This window comes from Rhinolophus sinicus, chromosome 16, assembly GCF_057876585.1.
Source record: "Rhinolophus sinicus isolate RSI-liver-muscle chromosome 16, RSI-T2T, whole genome shotgun sequence".
NCBI classification, from domain to species: Eukaryota; Metazoa; Chordata; class Mammalia; order Chiroptera; family Rhinolophidae; genus Rhinolophus; species Rhinolophus sinicus.
The window spans coordinates 137,662,110-137,680,378 of NC_142516.1; the positions used below are offsets into that span (position 1 = coordinate 137,662,110).

General features: G+C 45.2%; 1 protein-coding gene across 3 annotated transcripts; it reads right to left on the reverse strand.

Annotated features, from left to right (window-relative positions):
* Window positions 1-1,332: 1,332 nt before the first annotated feature.
* PROZ (protein Z, vitamin K dependent plasma glycoprotein) lies at window positions 1,333-15,252 on the reverse strand. 3 transcript variants are annotated; one of them, XM_019746554.3, is made up of 8 exons: window positions 15,102-15,252; window positions 10,555-10,718; window positions 9,313-9,337; window positions 8,600-8,713; window positions 7,364-7,495; window positions 6,926-7,005; window positions 2,972-3,089; window positions 1,333-2,104 (listed from the first exon to the last, which is right to left on the reverse strand). In XM_019746554.3, the coding sequence occupies exons 1-8, from the start codon at window positions 15,160-15,162 to the stop codon at window positions 1,590-1,592; spliced, it is 1,209 nt and encodes a 402-aa protein (XP_019602113.2). In that variant the 5' UTR covers window positions 15,163-15,252; the 3' UTR covers window positions 1,333-1,589. The 3 variants fall into 3 exon arrangements, with proteins under 3 accessions (XP_019602113.2, XP_088649789.1, XP_019602114.2); XM_088793663.1 differs by lacking the exons at window positions 2,972-3,089; window positions 6,926-7,005; XM_019746555.3 differs by lacking the exons at window positions 9,313-9,337; window positions 10,555-10,718; window positions 15,102-15,252 and adding an exon at window positions 8,853-9,306.
* Window positions 15,253-18,269: the final 3,017 nt, after the last annotated feature.

Consider the following 18,269-nt stretch of genomic DNA (forward strand, 5'->3'; position numbering starts at 1 on the left):
GACTTTAAAATTCGCTCTTGATCCCCCACTGCCCTCACCACTAGTCTGCATTAGATTAGCACATTTATTTTTGCAAAGACCTGGTCCCAACAGGATCTCAGGTAATTAAACTTCAAACAAAGACAGACTTCAGAGAAATGGGCCAGCGCATCAGCAGATTGCACCCCAACACATACAAAAAAGTTTAATTCTGGGGCTAAAGTATAATATCAGAAATGAAAGAGATACTTAGTGTATTTTAGAACTGTCAGACTGAAAAATCTGAATTGTATTTAAACTCCCTGTAGTTCACTCAAGAGTGTCCAAATCACCTCACATTTTTAATCCTTAAAATAATCCTCTGCTCTTCAACAATAAGAAGGCCCCGGCAGACCACAGTCACCCATGCACATGCTTCTGGAGTTAGCGGCCCTCTCTCCACCATACCTGTGGGTCTGCAGAGCCGTTAGCTTATAGGTGCTTTTATTTCTCTCGGGAAACTGGGGGACTGGAAATTATATACACTTAGTTGAGGAGCAGTTCTGCTACTTCCTTAAGAACTAAGAGATTAACCTAAAAGTAAACATTTTCATCCGTTTGCGCTCACTTTTCATTCTGGCACAAACTTGGACCTCGATGTGGAGTTCTGCTCTTCAGGGAAGCACAGTTTTGGGCTGGACGCGAGTGCTATTAGGTTGGTGCAAAAGTCATTGCGGTTTTTGCAATTTTTAACCTTTTAAACCGCAATGACTTTTGCACCAACCTAATACTCTTCATCGTGATACTAATCACTGTGGTTCAGTACTGTTCCAGCTTTTAACTCGGCCCCGTTTGGTAGATCACATCTACCCTGGGATGGATTTTGTGCCCTGGGATGTGGCACAAAAGTGTTAAATAACAGAGTCAGCGATCTGGTTCTCGGTGCTGGCTCTGATCCAGCAGCTCCCTAGAACCTGCCCGGGAGTTTTCCCTCCATGGGAAGTGCCTCTCCGAGCACACAGCCCTATTTAAAGGCCCTGCATTTTCTGTCTTCTTTCAACCTCTTGTGCTTCCTGATTCTTTCTCTAAAATTGTTCCGTGTAATATTCCTCTCAGTATTATTTTTTTCTCCCGTGCTGTCTCTTCTAGTTGCTTCTTCTAACACCAAGTAACCCTTTCATGCACACTGGCAATCAGCGAAGCTGGCACAACTGTGAGGTCACGCTTTGTCTGTAACTAGCAATTCTTAGCCGCTTCCATCCCAAAGACATACACTTATGGTATGTTTGTTGTTAGACTAAAGCTACGTTCATTGACTCAATAGCATCAGAAAGCATTAGATTTGGAAAAGGAGAGTGTTTTTAAGAAACTGGGTTATGATCAACAGATACATTTTTATTATTTAATGTATCTCAGATTCTCTGAAGGTCTGTTTAGATGAAAAAGTCCCAAGGAAAGAACTGTCACAGCACTCTGATCTCATAAGCGGTAACTGATGATTTGTAGACTGGGTGGGTTGTTCAGAAACTGTCACAACTATTTTGCTGTGAAATTTCAATTTAACTCCATGCTCGCAGTTAAAATTTGGAATCCCACTGCATATTTTGTTCTTTCTAGTTAGCTGGGTTTAGTCAGTTCATGATTTGTCTAAACCAGAGTGAGTATCTTGAAACCTTGGTGAAAAGAAACACACGTCTGTACTCCTCTGCGGGTGCTGAGCACAGAATCCCTGTCAAGAACCAGGTACCTTTGTGTTTTCTGGCGACTACACTGCCCTCCACCCACTGCAGCCCTGTGGCCGCTGCTCCGCTCTCACAGTACGTCCTCGTCGTGACTGTCACATTAAGGGCTCTGCCACACTCCTCGCTGTCCATGTGTGTAACTGGCATCTGTGTCAGTGTGTTGCCCAGCTCAGAGCCATTGAGTGTCCAGCCAATGAGGAGGCCCCCTGTTTCCGGGATGAGGATATGCTCTGCAAAGTCCCCCTCGGGCTTACAGATGGGGAGCCCCACGTCCGGGCACTGGATGGGCAGCTCCAGCTCCAATAGCGAGATGTCATTGTCCCCTGTCTCTTCCTCGTACCTCATGTGCACATGGATGCTCTTCACCTCAATCATCAGTGGGTCCTTGTTTGTTCTGGGAAAATCTGAAATAATGGACAATAGCTGGTTTCTAAAGCCTGATTTTCAAGCTTGCAAAAATAATAAGAAATTCCTCAGTGAACCATGTCAGGCTGGACATAGTAAAACAGGCTACAGCTAATTGCACTGATCTCCTTTCTTCATCTGTGGACTGAAAGGGAAATCACAGAATGAAGCATTTCAACTAATTCCCATGGCCTTGCCTCATACTCTTCTTTAAAGAAAAAACATCAAAATGAGTTTTTTCGGGTGGTTTGGTGAAATAGTCAAAAAAGTAGGAAGAAGTTATGAGCTAATCAAAACTTGGCTGTTCAGAAGTAATTTTTCAGGCTAACATTTTGTTGACTGAAAAGTATTCAAGGATGAGGTGTAAAATGTACTTAAGTTTCTTCAGAATCATTGTAGGGCACTTGCACGGATTATCACAGATCCTTGGCGACCTCCCTACAGGATAGAAATTACTGCCCAGTTTTCACTGATGAGGAACTCGGCATGGACAAGCTGAGTGGTGAGCCCCCCGTCACAGCCATGGTCTCAGGTGGCAGGGCAGAATCTGAACCCAGATCTTCCTATTTTCAGCCAGTTATCTGTCTCCTATACCACAGCCGTTCCATTTTAGTGTCAAATGAAGTTACATTTTTATTGGCTATGCCCTATACTAGCATTCGCCTGCTTGCTATGCCCAGACATTCTGCTAGGTAGTTTATATATGCTTTTCTGATTTGATAAGTATCTCAGTAATATGGATGCTAAATTCAGTTCTCTACTGCACTGGAAACAAAATTCTAGTTTTTAAATTTTCATTTCATTTCCACATAGGATAGTTTTTATTTCCAATGTGATCTTATAAAAATGAATGCTAAAATACTTACTTGTTTTCACACTAATATTTCTGTGTAACAGTGAACATTTTGCTGTTGTCAGTACAAAATTTTCCTGTATTATAACACCACCACAGAAGTCTTTTCCTTTGGAATTTGTTAGTTTTACCTTAAAAAACCAAAACACAATAAGTAGCTAGTGACAATATGCAGGATTGGGGTATGAGTAGTACAGTTAAGAATATGGGCTCCAAAGATGGAGGGAGTGTGATATAAGCTCAAGGTACAATAACCTATGATAAACCAAAGGTGGACACTGTACCCTAAAGCAGCCACTGAAAACAATTATGCCTAATAATCTGACAAAGAAGATAAAGTGGGATCATAAAAAATACATAAGTAATCCAATGGAAGGCAGAAAAAGGCGGAAAAAGAACAGATGGAGAAAATAGAAAGCCAATAGCAAATCTATGGATTTAAACCTAACTAAATACAAAATGGTCTCAATGCCCCAATTAAAAGGAAGGGATTTGTCAGACTGGATAAAATTAAAAGCCAACTATATAGTGCCTATAAAACACACTTTAAATATAAAAATACAGTTTAAAAGTAGAATATTGGCAAAAACATTACATGCTAACACTTATACATAGCTGAAGTATCATACCAGATAAGGAAGATTTCAGAAGAGAATATTACCAGGGATATAAAACATAAGATGTGAGGTTATTGTGAATATTAAATGAAATAAAGCATGTACCCACATAGCACAGGTGCTGGCTCAAGACATGTTACTTATTGCAGTTTTCAGTAGCTTAATGGAAAATGCTGAGCAAAGTATAAAAGTTTCAAATTGAATGTATCCTCATTTCTGGAAATCTTAAGTGCTTATTAATAATAGTTGCCATATATTGACTACCTACATAAGTCAGGTACATTATCTTCAGTCCTCACTACAACTTACATAATTATCTTTATTTTACAGGTAGATAAAAAACCAAGTTTGGGGCCGGCCCCGTGGCTTAGGCGGTTAGAGCTCCATGCTCCTAACTCTGAAGGCTGCCGGTTCGATTCCCACTTGGGCCAGTGGGCTCTCAACCACAAGGTTGCCAGTTCAATCCCTCGAGTCCTGCAAGGGATGGTGGGCTGTGCCCCCTGCAACTAGAAACTGCAACTGGACCTGGAGCTGAGCTGCGCCCTCCACAACTAAGACTGAAAGAACAACAACTTGAAGCTGAACAGCACCCTCCACAACTGAGATTGAAAGGACAACAACTTGACTTGGGAAAAAAAGGCCTGGAAGTACACGCCTGGAAGTACACACTGTTCCCCAATAAAAAGTCCTGTTCCCCTTCCCCAATAAAATCTTTAAAAAAAAACCAAGTTTGAGGGAAGATGGCATTTTCAGCATTAGTCAGCTGGACTTGTAAAATGCAGTGGAATGCAGTGTCAATTTCTTATCTAGAACGTAAGAAAGTTTTAAACTCTATCCTAGGCCAGTTAATTAATCCTGTTAAATAACTTCAGTATTGTTTATTGTACCAGAGTAAAAATATAATAGTACTTAATTTGCTGTAATGTGTCTCCAAACACGTTTAGTTTGTATGTAGAAAATGTTCACCTAACAGGTCATAGCTCCTAGTCTCGTTGGTACTAACGCTACTTCTGTACATGAAAATGGTAACTGAGATCCTTTAAGTGGATAGGAATCAGAAGATGGTGTGCTTGACAGAGCTAGACCACCACCGTCATTCATGAAGACTGCACACAGTCATTGCGCATCAGCCTCCCCTAAACACCCCCCCATATTCTGAGGCTTGCCTTAGTGCATCGATGAGCAGACAACGATAAGAATGCAAGCCTGAATATTGGGTCTTAGAAAGCTTAAGGAGGAAAGACAACAGAAGATAACGACAAAGTTCACCAGCTGATAACTAGACCATTCTGGTTTTGCCCCTTCCTTTCCATTACTATCTCTCTTCACTCAGTGTCCTTTCAAATCTGGATTATTACAGTAGTCACTGAGCTCTAGTCAATCATCTGTCCAGGCCTCCACACAGCAGCCAAATGATTCTGCTTGGCTAAACTGGCTTGTGAGCATTAGGGCAAAACAAAAGTCTCACACACACACACACACACACACACACACACACACACACACGGCTTATTATAGACCAGGGGTGTCAAAACTGCGGCCCGCGGGCCAACTGCGGTCCACAATCCATTGTTAATTGGCCCGCAGCAAATTCCAAAACTATATTCAGTTTACTTAAATAAACCAGGTGAGGCAATACGTACTTCACCTCGAGTGAGTGGCCCAGCTGTTTGTGTATTTTACCACATATGGCCCTTGGTAAAAAACGTTGAAAAAAGTTTGGACACCCCTGTTATAGACCCTCACTAAAGAAACTTCTAAAGCTCTGCTGCCCAAGAGGGTAGTCACATGTGGTTACCGAGCATTTGAGATGTGACTAGTCCAAATTTGGATGTGCTCCAAATATAAAATATACCTGTCATGCAGGGTGTCATGCGGGGTCTCTGGTCCCACTCCCCACAAAAGAACACAGGATATGGTAAGGCCACAAAGGAACACCAATGGAGCCATGGATAGGGGAGTCATACCACTATAGTCTCGCTGGTGGCTGGGTTGGAGACACAGGAAACAGGAGCCACACGATCTGTAAACTGTTGTCCGCTTTTCTGCCAACAAACCAACCCCACTTGCTAGCTGCAATCTGCACTTGCTAGCTCAGCCACCATCTTCTTTCTATCCCCCATTTTCTGCTAACATAGCCACGGCACTTATATTAGTGGTCAATGGCTCACTGGTTACAGCTGACGGCCAACTAGCCACAGCTGATGGCCATCCAATCACAGTTGATGGCCATTTACTACCTGAGCCAGCACCTTTCCACGTGAGGCCGAGAGCCTGGAAGCTGCACTCCTGGCTTTGTCCTCACAGTACCCTAGATGTCAAAGATTTAGTAACGAAAAAACAAAGTAAATATCTCAATAAGTTTTTATATTTGTTACATGTTGAAATAATAGTATTTAAACATATAAATAAAATATATTATCGAAATTCATTTCATCTGTTTACTTTCCCTAGTGTGACTACTAGGAAATTTCAGTTACGTATGAGGTTTACATTCTATTTCTATTGACAGGGTTGTTGCAAAGGGTGTATGTACATCAGGCAGAAGCTGATCTGTATTAGAGGTCTGAGATGCAAGGAAAATGGAAACCATAGGTAAATTAAGCCCCACATTGGTGGTATAAACCATAATAATAAAACTAATAATACCTATTTTGTGGAGTTACTAAAAAAGCAAGAAGAGAATAAAATACGAGTCAAAATAGCAGATGAACCCATTAGCATGGTCAAAATAATTTAGGAGGGAGGTAAAAGTACTAGCTTTATGTATTGGTGAGTTAAACATGAATGTTTAAATGTCAAGAGTAACCATTAAATAGAAATAGAATGTTTAACTTCCAAAGCAGCCAGAGGAGGAAACCAGAAAATAACAAAAATGGATGCCAAAGAAGAGAAATGTCCTGCACACGATAATGGAGCTCGAGTTCCAGCCCAGTGTTTGGGGAGTGGCCTTCCTGTGTCTTTAACTTGCCTTCTGCCTTCGCCGGGGCCACTTGTCGGACCCCATATTAAATCATCCACCCAAGTGCCCTTTCAGGATGCTTATGTTCTGAGAGAAATGACATTAGGGACAGTTTTTGAACTCCATAAGAAAGGCCCTAGGTAGCTGTTAATAAAACTATGTTTTTATTTGGTGTGAAGAATGGAGACAGCTGAAGTTGTGAATTCAGGCTTAGAAAGTGCTTTCAAGTGTGATGTCGAGATTAGTAAATATAGTTCACCTAAATCGTGATGCCTCTTTCACTTAGTCATGACGTTTCTATTTGGTTCGCAAAGAAGGTGGACATAACAAAGAGGGTGAGATTTGTAACAAAAAAAATTAACACATGTTTATAAAATATTTCTGTTACCTGCCATGGGAAAATTTGAAGATTCTGTGTGCTGTTCTGTGCTGCTGTGACAGAATTCAGGATTCCACACGCACACTTCTCTTCATTTGTGGGGACAACATGAGAAGAAAAATCAGTGCCTTCCAAGTCAAACATTGGGTTTTATCCATAGTGCCAACTACTCGAACCTGATTCCTTAATGCCCATTATTTTGAGATAACTCATGTAGACGTAGAGCAGAGCGAAATTAAATCACCTGCTGTTGGTGCTTGTGGGTTAGCCAACATACTGCTGACCCAGGCAGGCTCCAGCGTGGAGGTAAGGACCACAACTCCTCATCTTAAATAGAAGAGGTGATCTTCCAAATGTTATTGTAGAAAAAAGGAGGGGGGATGTGGATGGGAGCCGACAGGGTACGAAGAGAGACCACCTTTTCTCATTTTTCATTTGAGAACTCACCGTGTGGGATGCACGATTTGTGGTCCTGGCCCAGTTTATACCCTTTTGCACAGCTGCACATGTAGGACGCCTGTCCCGGGTGGCAAAAGTGTTGACACCCATCAGTCCTCAACTGATGACATTCATTTTTAGCTGAAAAGGAAAACCAGAAATGCTAATATGAAAACAGTCATTTTTGAATCTCCTTGCGCTTTGGGTTCTGGTTTTTCAGTCCAAATGTTCTCATACTTTTCAGATTTTTGGCTCCTCGTATAAGCATCCTGTATTCAAGAATGTGCATGGAGAAGTCAAAGGCTCAGTGAGTGACAAGCCCTTGTATTTGTCCTCAGGAAATAGAATTTGGTCTTAGAAGTATCTGCATTCATATTGCAAAGATATCTGTCCATTTTTCCCAGCTATATGTGCCCATCACAGTCATCTTTCACTTCCTGGTCCAATAGCTACACTCTTTAAATGGCTCTTCGAGGTGTGGATGTGGGGTGGAAGGGCTCTAGTGTGACCTATGCTGCTGGTTGAGCATCTGGGATGAGTGGCAGGGACACGGGTGGGGTAAAGATGAAAACCTTGCTTTGGCCCGTGTTAAGTTTGAGATGTCTGCAGAACATTGTGTGGGGCTCTCGAGGAGGCAGTTGGAGTAGAAAGCCGGACTTCAGAGGAAACATCTGAGCTGGAAATAATCTTTTCCCCCAGAAAATTGACTCTGCACTGACCAGAGGTATTAAAAGATTAAGTTAATTTCTTTCCATATCTGATCATTATTGATAGGGAATTCCTTTCTCCCCATCCCCACAAATAAATTTTACATTTAATTTATTCGTATTTAAGGAGCATTAGTTCATGCAGCTGTAAGTCTCAGCTACAGGGAGCGTCTTGAACCCATGCCTACCTCTGAGCCATCCTGTGTGTGATGCCTTCTTACAGACTGACCCTCCAGGTTCCATCACCCCTGCTTGGGATCTGTCAGGTTCCAGGTATTCCCAAGAGTAGATTGTAAATGGTTTAGGTGGTGGTGGGGTGGGGGTGGGGATGGATTTGGGAGGAAGTGAAGGGGATTCTAATCTATGGAAACTGTAGGGAGGCACATACGGGAGGCAAGGGGTCTGTTTACAGAATGTGATTTCCAGTGGAGAATTCGGTTGAAACTGGGTTCTCACAGGTACCCTTTTGCTCACCCCAGGAGCCTGTCTCTGTGACGTTGGGGTGGGTCGGGGCAGGTGAGGGCAGGTGGGAGCTCACCGAAGGCACAGTTCCTGCCCTCATAGCCCGAGGAGCAGGTGCATTTGTAGCTGTGGATGTTGTCCTGGCACGACCCATTGTTGAGGCAGGGCTGGGAGACACATGGGGAGCCACCTGCCGAGAGGGATATGAAACCCTTGTGTAGGTGGCACCACCTGGGCTCTCCTAGTCCCCTGGTCCCACTGCCCAGGACACCAGAAAGCTGGAGTGGGCTGCCAGGCGTCCCACATATATCCCCCAGGGTGATACCAGCCTTTATATTTCTCCTCCTTCTTTCCTTGCTGAGTGACCGCTGTGACTGTCACTGGCTGACGGGGAACTCCTCCTGCAGGGCTGCCCAGCATCCCCACAAGCCTAGGAGGGGTATTGCCTTCCGCAATTTAACTGGGTTCTGACCCTTCAGCATGAGGCCCTAGGGAGACCCCAGGGCCACTTAGATAAGAAGTGCCACTCAGGTTGGGGGACCCTCCACCCTCTGCCACCTAAGCCCCACAGGAGCTTCATCCTGATCCCAGTGGGACCTCGGGGACTTTCCCACCCTTGTCCTCATTCTCGGGGAGTGCCAGGCCCTTCCGTTGGGTCAAGGGTCCAGGAGTCAAAGGTTTGAAAGCTGGAATCCACTGGCCGTCTTGAGCCAAATGCCTTACCTCAACCTCATCTCAAGGAAAAAGAAGAGGAAATAATCCTGGAGAGAGATGAGGAAAACCACTTACCCATATAGACTTTCCAAAATTCATCCTGTAAAATTAAAACATAACAGTATTGTAAACAGGTTATTTGTCTTTCTATATTTTCTCCTGTAGTTTGACTTAAAGGTAAGAAAATGTTACTTTTATCCATTTAGTAGGAAAATACTAGTGGAAACAAAAAAAAGCAAAATTTTTTAACTTAATATCCTATGTAAAATATATGGAACATATTCTATTCAATATGTATTTACTGTAACCTATTTAAGGAAGAGAAAATAATAGCCTACAACATGGTACAAACTCCATGACCACGGCCTTCCAAGGCCGCCTTTCCCTCCCCCAGGGGCACCGTCTTCAAATCCTTACTCTACAAAGTGCATAATGTAGAAGCCGGTTAAACAATGATTAAGAAATTAAACGTGTGTATATGTGAGGGGGGAGGTTAGTTTGGGTGGAAGTATCTAAAATTAGGAGAATTATTCAGAATTAAAGCCTAGAAAGTAAACATGTAAGTAATTGTAGCTCCCCAATCATACTTGGACTTGTAACAACCTGACTGATGTCACAAATACAAATTAAGAACACAAGTTTTCCTTTACTAGGAAGTTTGAATTTCTCCTAGTTTTATTAAAGATGGTCTATTTCAGAGGCATTCTCATATATGAGCATTTAAGAAATTATTTTTAAAAATTTTAGAAATGCATTAGAGAAACAGATCAATACTTTATTAAGAATCAACCTTAAATATTGCTACCTTTATTTGTAAAACTAGGAAATCTTTATTAAATATTTTACTATTCTGAGATATTTACATAGAAATATTCAGCCTCTCAGGTTTGACTTGCTTCTCTATCCTCTGATAAGCTTATGAGTAAGTGATGGTTTGCCTATACATATAGTCACTTTTACTCCAAATTATAGATTATGAGAGCCTTTCTTCCTATGTAGGCACCCTAGAGAGGATTTTTGTTTCTTAAAAATTTGTTGATATGTTGAAAAACTTAGACCTCTTTTGAAATGTCAAATTCTGTCAGAGTCATGACAAACTGAGTGCTGTTTGTGATGAGTAAACCTAATCAGTGTGGAAAGTGGATGTGGAAAGTTATCTTACTTCTCTGTCTATGTTTCCTTGTCTGTAAAATTAGGATTCAGTCAACCTCACGGGAAGTAAACAGGTTATTAATTTAGCTTCGTCTCTGAGAAATTATGCTAAGGCAGCAGAAATGTGGATCAGAAAGTGCGTGAGATCACATTGGGGGTACATACAGTGACCATGTCATCTTCAAATACTTCTCTTGCTTCTTCATGGTTACAAATTTCTTCATAACATTCTTTTTCCAAATTTCCCTCAAAGAGCTCTTCAAAAAGATAGGAGCCAGCACGCTTCCATCTTACCAGAACTTCATTTGCTTTTGAGGCAGAAAGAAATACTACAGAGGAAGATAAGAATGTAGATATCATCAACATGGATGAACTGACTTACCCAAGAAGTTCGGTATCAGCTTCCTGGGGGTCAGGGTACACGGTGCTGTGGTGCCTGACATCTGCCTGTGGCCTGGCCACCACTTTTCCTGTCCTCGCCAGACCCAGCCCTCCAGGGTCTGCTCACGGTGGTGTCTGCAGGGCCGGCCCTTGTCCACACACACGGTGAGAGTGCCCTTCATCTTTGTCTAGTGAATGGACACCCTGATGAATTAGGGGCAGATGCTAACATTCTATGGCGAGACCACCTAAGGCTCAGAAATCGGACATCATCAAGTCCCCAAGGTTGGTTTGGTGTCAGTATTAACTTGAAACAGGCCATTTGTTTCTTCTTTCACTTAGACTGTATTTGGCAGCTGGTGTGTACAAAAATGCAAGTCTCAGACTCCACCCGCACATGTTTCATGATTTCGTCCTGGACAGACACATCGACAACTATCACAGTATCACGTATTACAAGCTTTAATAGAATTAAAGTAAAGGGATAAATTCTGCCCAGAGCAAGAAGGAGGGTTGACAAGGCCTCACAGAACCACTGCCTTTTGACGTGGGCATTGAAAAGCAAGTCGACTTTTGACAGGAAGAACTGGAGAGGAAGGAACATTATGCCAAAGGCAGGGAGTGTAAAGTTAGAGCGGGCTAATGCGTAGTAACCAGTAGACACAATGCGTAACCACTCAGACACAGAACTTTACTTCCTGCTGGGTAACTGTCACATGATGACATTCATCCCAGGCTTCTTCCCTATGGTCGCTCACCCCCACACAGCCTGCAGATGGGGAACGTCTGGGGGACGTGCCTGAAAATGGCATGCAGGCCCCCCATTCACATTCCGTGGGTGATGGAGACATGGCTGTGGGGCGCTTGGGGATGCAGCTTCCCAGCTGTCTGCACCATGGGGGTTGAGGATGGATGTACAAGTTCAGCCTTGGTCTCTGCCACAAAGCGACAAGGGGGAGTGGCAAGCAGCCAGTTTGGCTGTAACCTTGGGTGCATGGGGAGGGAGTGGGAAAGCATGCTGGGATGCGAAGCTAGAAAGGTCAGCTCAACTGACCCAGCAAGTATCTGCTGAACACCTGCAGGCCAGCGTGGGCCAGGGCTTGGAATTCTGCAGGCAACCAGACAGACCAGTCCTGGCCTGTAAAGGGCTAGGACCTCACTGGGGGCAGGCATCCGACAAATTATCATACACATAACGAACTGAGAGTAGGAGCAGTGCAGTGTGGCCCTGAGAAAAGTGAGAGAGCTGCAAAGACAACATAGGTCACCAGGGGAGCCTCTGCCAGATGCCACAGGCTGCAGGGTCAGGAAGGGCATCCCTGAGGAAGGGACTTTTCCACTAAGATTCGAAGGGTAAGAATTAGCTTAAGAATGGGGAACGGTGGAAAGTGGAGCACATTTTAGACCAAGGCAGAGGCCTGCTCTGCAAGAGGAGGGCAGGGAACAGCATGATAGCTCTGGACCATAGAGATGAAAGGGGGTGGAAGGAGGGCTCGAGAGGGGCTGTCCTCAGTCATCATCCTCTGGCATAGAACAAGAGGCTCTGATTTCTAGCTGCCTACAAACCTTCTTGAAAGACAACTGGTGTGGCCATTTCTTTGTCTCTCCCTCCATCCTGCTGCCTGAGACATAGGTGGTGGCTGGAGCTCTAAGCATCATTCTGCATATGAGGGAGGACTGAATAGTGAGCCTCCTTGTAAGGACACCAGTCATTGGATCTAGGGCCCAACCTAATTGAGGATGGTCTCTTCTTAACTGATTACATCTGCAATGACCCTATTTCCAAATAAGGTCGTATTCTGAGATTCTGGGTGAACATGAAGTTTGGAGGACACTGTACAGATGGTACCCACAGATTTCTTCACTGTAAGAGAGATACTTTGAGACTGAGTGTCCTGTTACCCAATAGTTTTTAACGGAATGGTTTCAGCATCCTCGGTTGTTTTTCCTGAATCAGTTATTACCATTATAATTGCAAAATAGTGATTTTATAACTCTCATTTCTTCCACATTACTAATTGGCATTCTGTTGTAAAGAGAACTTTCTCTTCTCCCATTTTTTATGAATTTAACTGATTCAAAAATTTGAGTTAATATGTTTTCCATTTCAGAAGTTCTAAAAATTTGGTTCTTTTTCACATGTGTTTGAGCATTTTAATGCCTCTCATTTCCTTCTCATATTTTTATCGCATGTTTCTTAAGACGCGTTGAACTTTCATATTGTGTTCTGTGTCTGAACATTAAGGTCTGATTCTATTCTTTTCCCTGCAGGTTCATGGCTAGTTGTTTCTTTGTGTGTTTGGGGTTGTTTTTCTTTTACCATGAACGGCCCGTTTTCTTAAGAACGTTGGGGGTTGGAATTATCTGGGGCCCAGAATGAAAGTGGATTTCTCCAGAGAGGATCTGCACCTTCCTTTCTTAAGGTGGGTGCTTCCCATACAGGCGGACGTGACACCAGATTACTGGGATTTCCAGACCACTGGGCCAAACTGTGGCGACTGATTCTTGGGAGATGTTTTTCTTTCTGTATCCAGAGCCAATATCCAGTTGGTGAATTTGTTTCTTGTTCCTCTGTGTGGAGGGCTGAGGCCTGCCTACTGGGCTGATGTGGGGTCTCCTGGGACTGTGAGATTCCAGGGTCCAGCAGAAACCTGAGGGTGACCGTTTAGTTCATGCTCACCTTTCTTTTATTTTATTCTCTGGCTTCCGTTGAATCTTCCCTTTGTGCCAGCCCAGTGATGTATATATTTAAAACGATATAAAACATTTAGTGTACTTTCAGTTTTTATCAGGAGTGTTTTTTTTTCTGGGTATCTGATCCATAGCTCTTCTAGAACCGAAATTTCACAAATCCTCATGTTTCAGCTACTGTGATTGTTTCATGTTGTATAAGGCCATATACAGTATTGGAAACTGTATAATGTTACTTGTGGGTCTCTCCTACTCACAGACAAACTGAACTGTAATTAGCACAACACGTGAAGAGTTTTGAATTTTATTCTAAGTGTTTTAACTGGAAGAGGAATATGACCGGCTTAGTGTTTCCCAGTCACGCTATTTGCTGCGTAGACTGTGCAGTTGGTAAGGGTGGGAGAGCTGCTGTGGGCCAGTTGGAGACCTGACTGCCCTGGGCTGTGTTGCCCAAGGGGAATGGATGAAAGCCCCAGGTGTCAGCAAAGTGTCTCAGCACCATATTTAAAAAGCAAAACCAGAAGGCGAAAATAATTTTAATAATATACTTATTTAACCCAATAGATCCAAAATATTATTTCACCATACAATGGTGAATACAACTGTTAAAAACTATGAATTCAAGTTTACATTCTTATTTTGTGCTAAATCTTCGCAATCCAGTGTGTTTGGAGCTCACAGCAGTCTCGGACCCACCCTGTGTCCAGGGCTCTGATAGAGGCTGGCAGTGGCCAATGCGTTGGGCAGGAGGGGCCGTGAGGCTGCTGAAGGGTGGGGGTGCTGACTGACTCCTTACCTGGCTGAGGCTATTGGGGAAATGAAACAGCATTTACAAGGCTGGGAGAGCAGAGCAGGTGAGGGCATGTTAAGGGCAACAGAATGGGAAGGAATGTTAAGGGCAACAGTAACGGACCCACGACAAGGCTTCTGAGGTCTAGAGACCGAGTGCCTCCACATATAATATTTAATGTCTTGATAAATATGAAATGAAGACATTTTAAAATGGTGACAGGGTTCATGATTCCCTCAAAAGGAGAAAGTCAAAGGAGTTGACTTGCGGAAGTGGCTGCTGGAGCCTTTTCTCCCATAAAGTAGTGGGTGGGCTCTTACTTCCTGAGCTGTCACAGGAACATAATGGGACAAACTCTCCCCAATCTTCCAACTGCCATGCGTTGGAGCAGAGAGTCAAGGAGCCTCCTTGCCAGGTCCGTCTTAGGGAAAAGTCTGGGGACCCCTGGGCCACAGGGCACCAGGCCGTTTGATTCGCAGCTTTATAGTTGGTGGTGCAGGGTTGCGGAGGTGACGTGGGGCAGCTTCTGTCTCCCCTAGAGAAGTGGCTGCGGGATGTGGCCCCCCGCCCCCACCCTCACCACCAAGGTCAGTCTGTCCGCCTGCCCAGTCTTGGGCCCCTCAGCCTGAGCCACTTACTCAACTTCTCACACATCTAATTTTTCTGCTTTTGGGAGACCCCATCATCACTGCCAACATATTCGTCACGCATGATAAGGAGACCAAGAGGGCTCTTTAGGGGGCTGAGTTAAGTCCATGCTGGTCACTCAGGGCCTCGCCTGCCCTAGGAAACACCCACTCGGCCCAACCCACACTGTGAGGAGGGACGTGGTCAGGAAGCAAATGCCTACCTGAGGACTCGGCGCTCTGGAAGACCAGGAGGGTCAGGAGCAGCTGGACACAGCCCGCCATTCCCACCGGGCTGCTGAGGGACAAGTCTGCCAACACAGAGGCCAAAGTCCGCCCTGGGCCGTGCTCACAACACACGGGGGCTGCTTCAAGTGACCAGCAGCTCTAAAACACGTAGCCAAGCCGGAGACAGAAGCCAGAAATGAGAAAAGAAGTGCTCCCTGTTGGGAGTACATTTCACATGGAGTTTTATTGAACAAATTCAATAAACATACGCTTCGGTTCTGGATATTTCTGTTTAAAGCAAAGAGGGAAGAAAAGGCAGAGCAATGAAAAGCGAAGGCAAAGAGGGCTTTGGTGAGGGAGACACAGCTGGGGAGACTTCTGGAGTGAAGTCAAGAGTTCCTGTCCAGGGAAATAAGATGATGGGCTGAGAGATCTAAGAGATGCATGTAGCCCCGAGTAACAAAGCTCAGGTGGGCTTCCCCCGGCCAGGTGTTCTGAGCCTGGGGATACAGCAGTGAGCAAGACAGTGGCCTGGAGCTTATATTCTAGACAGGTGGGAGGCACGCAGGAGGGATTGGGGTACAGGGAGGCAGGGAGGCAGAGAGAGCCTAGGAGTGGGAGAGGGAGGATCAGGGAGGGAGAAATGTCAAATTTCGATGTCCGAAAAAGGAGAGTAGATAAAGGGGTCCAGGCCATAGAGCCTCCCTTTGGGAGAGAAACCTGAACACAGTGTGCCTCACGGGGAGACCCTCCAAGGCACGGAGAGTGACGAAGCCCTGAGGGAGGGCGCAGCAAGGGGCTGGTGTGGCAGGAGGGCGTCCGTAGGAGGGCAGCAGAGGACTCGAGAGGGGAGAGTGAACCTGACCTTAGAAGGGGTGGGCCAGGAGGTCAGCCAATTTTTCTGTAAAAGGCTAGAGAGCAGACCGCAGCACGGGGCCTCACCCACCTCTTGGTGAGACATGCACAGCCAGGTTTCCTGCGGTGCTAAGTGCCACCTGGAGGAGTGGACCTAGGGGACATTTTGTCAGAACCAAGGGTGTCTTTAAACTGAGAATTACGAGATGATGAATACTCTGAGCGTTGTGTGACAGGACAGCAAACTCACACCCCATACTCGACCATACTCAACCAATTCTCGGTTACACACTCACTGGGTGGATGGGCACAGGGCATTGCCACCCTACCCCCGTGAATGCTCTCTTTGCATCTGTCTCTCTGACTCTGTCTTTCTCTGTCTCTCTGTGTGTCTCTGCTGTCTCTCTCTGTCCCTCTATTCTTTCCTTCCCTCCCTTACACCTCCGTAGATGAGGGGATTCCCTTCTGTTAAAGAGCATCTGGTGAAAACCCCCTGCCTCCGTCCTTCTCTCTCACTGCATCCTTTTTGTTTCCTTCAAAGTCTCATTTAATGTAGTTTCCTGGGTGTTTTGGAGTTTCTGACACACATTTTTGGAGCGCCCAGGCCTTCCTCAGCTGGATTTGCCCGATTGACCTCTCACGTTAGGCTGAGGGGGAACCCTGCATCGGTGATGCGCGTCTTTCCCAGTGCCCTGTGTCAGGGCACACGTCTGTGGTCTCGTTGTTGGTGAACTCGTACCTGGTCACTTGGATAATGTGCCCAGCAGATCTCCCCATTATAAAGGTATCCTGTCCTGTTCGTAACTGAAAAGTCACTTCTGGGGCCATGCTCTGAGACTATGAATATCTTGTTTCTCAAGGACTTTTCCACCATGATTTTGGTGTTGGTTGATGGCTTGCCTCAATCAGTGATTCCTGTGGTGGCAGTAGCAGCAGCAGGGGACCTGACAAAACAGAAATTTAAGCTGTCCAGTTCCAGTTTAGAAAGCAGCCCCCATGGTCCCATTGCTCATCCTGCTAAAAGGCCTCAGCCCTTGTGCTCCACACCTGTAGGCAGGGCCTCAGGACCACACAGACCCCCCAGTGAGCCAGCACCCCAGAAGCATGTGGAGGGTCACCTGTGTTCTTGCCAACCCACTACCACTGTGGTTTAGCAGCAGCAGTGCTGGGTCGGCCCCATGTAGCCAGATGGCACTCTCCTTTGCCTCCTATCTCACACTAGGCGGGACCTCCTTGTCCTTTCAAACCTCATAACACCATCCAGAACCCCCTCCATGTTACGGGGTCACTGTGCTCCCAGGCTGTCACCTTCATTCTTCTGCCCTCAGGAACTGAGCATGCGTGTGTGTGTGTGTGTGTGTGTGTGTGTGTGTGTGTGTGTGTGTGGTGGTGGTGGCTGGGGAGGAGATGGTTTTTATGGTAGTATCTTAACCTCTCCCTCACTCTCAGGAGAAAAATGTCAAACCCTTACTTTCTCCCCTTCTTTGATTCCTCACCCTTGGCTTCCTGCTGATCTTTATGCCCTCAAGTGCCCACCTTCCACACCAAGCTGCCCCTGAGGGAAGTTCTCATGATAGCAAATAAGGGAATGTCCCTTCACGCACAAGCCTGGCACCATGTTGAGGGTTGACATGTAGATGAGGTGGCTTCGTTAGCTCCATTTTACCATGAAGACAGTGGTACTCTGAGAGGGAGGTCAGTTGTTCCCGGGCACACAGGAATGAGCAGACCTGGGTTACCTCATCTGTGAGGCCCAGGCCAGGGCCCTACCTACGGCACCCAACTGCATCTCTTTACCTTATTTCCTCTAGAACCTCACAGCATTGAATTCTGTTTCTGGATGAGGGAGATAAGCAACCCCATGGAAGCGATGGAGCCCCATCCTCTGTTCTACCTCAGTTTCCCTTCCTCTCTGAAGCATGAACTCTGTCACCAATAATAGTGGCCAACAGTGAGAGATCAAGTAGCAACAGCGAAGGTGTGTTTTATTTGTGAATCTTCCCCTGAGTTCTCTCTGGACCCCAAACAACCTTTGATCTCCAGAAATAAGAACGCAAGTTTATGGTTTGCCTCTGGACAGAGACCACTCAGCTGCATAGAAAACCCTCAACCTGACAACAGGATGGTCTCCTGATGGCTGAGGCCTTTTCCCCAGGAAGGGCCTCTGGTGCCCACTTGGCAGGGGCTCACTTTTAGGAGTCAAGGCAGCAAGAGGAGAATCATCACCCTTGGCTTTTCCTGCTCACCTCAGACTGTTTCTGGGAAATTATACTTGCCCACATTGATTTTTCTACCTTTGCAATGTCTCT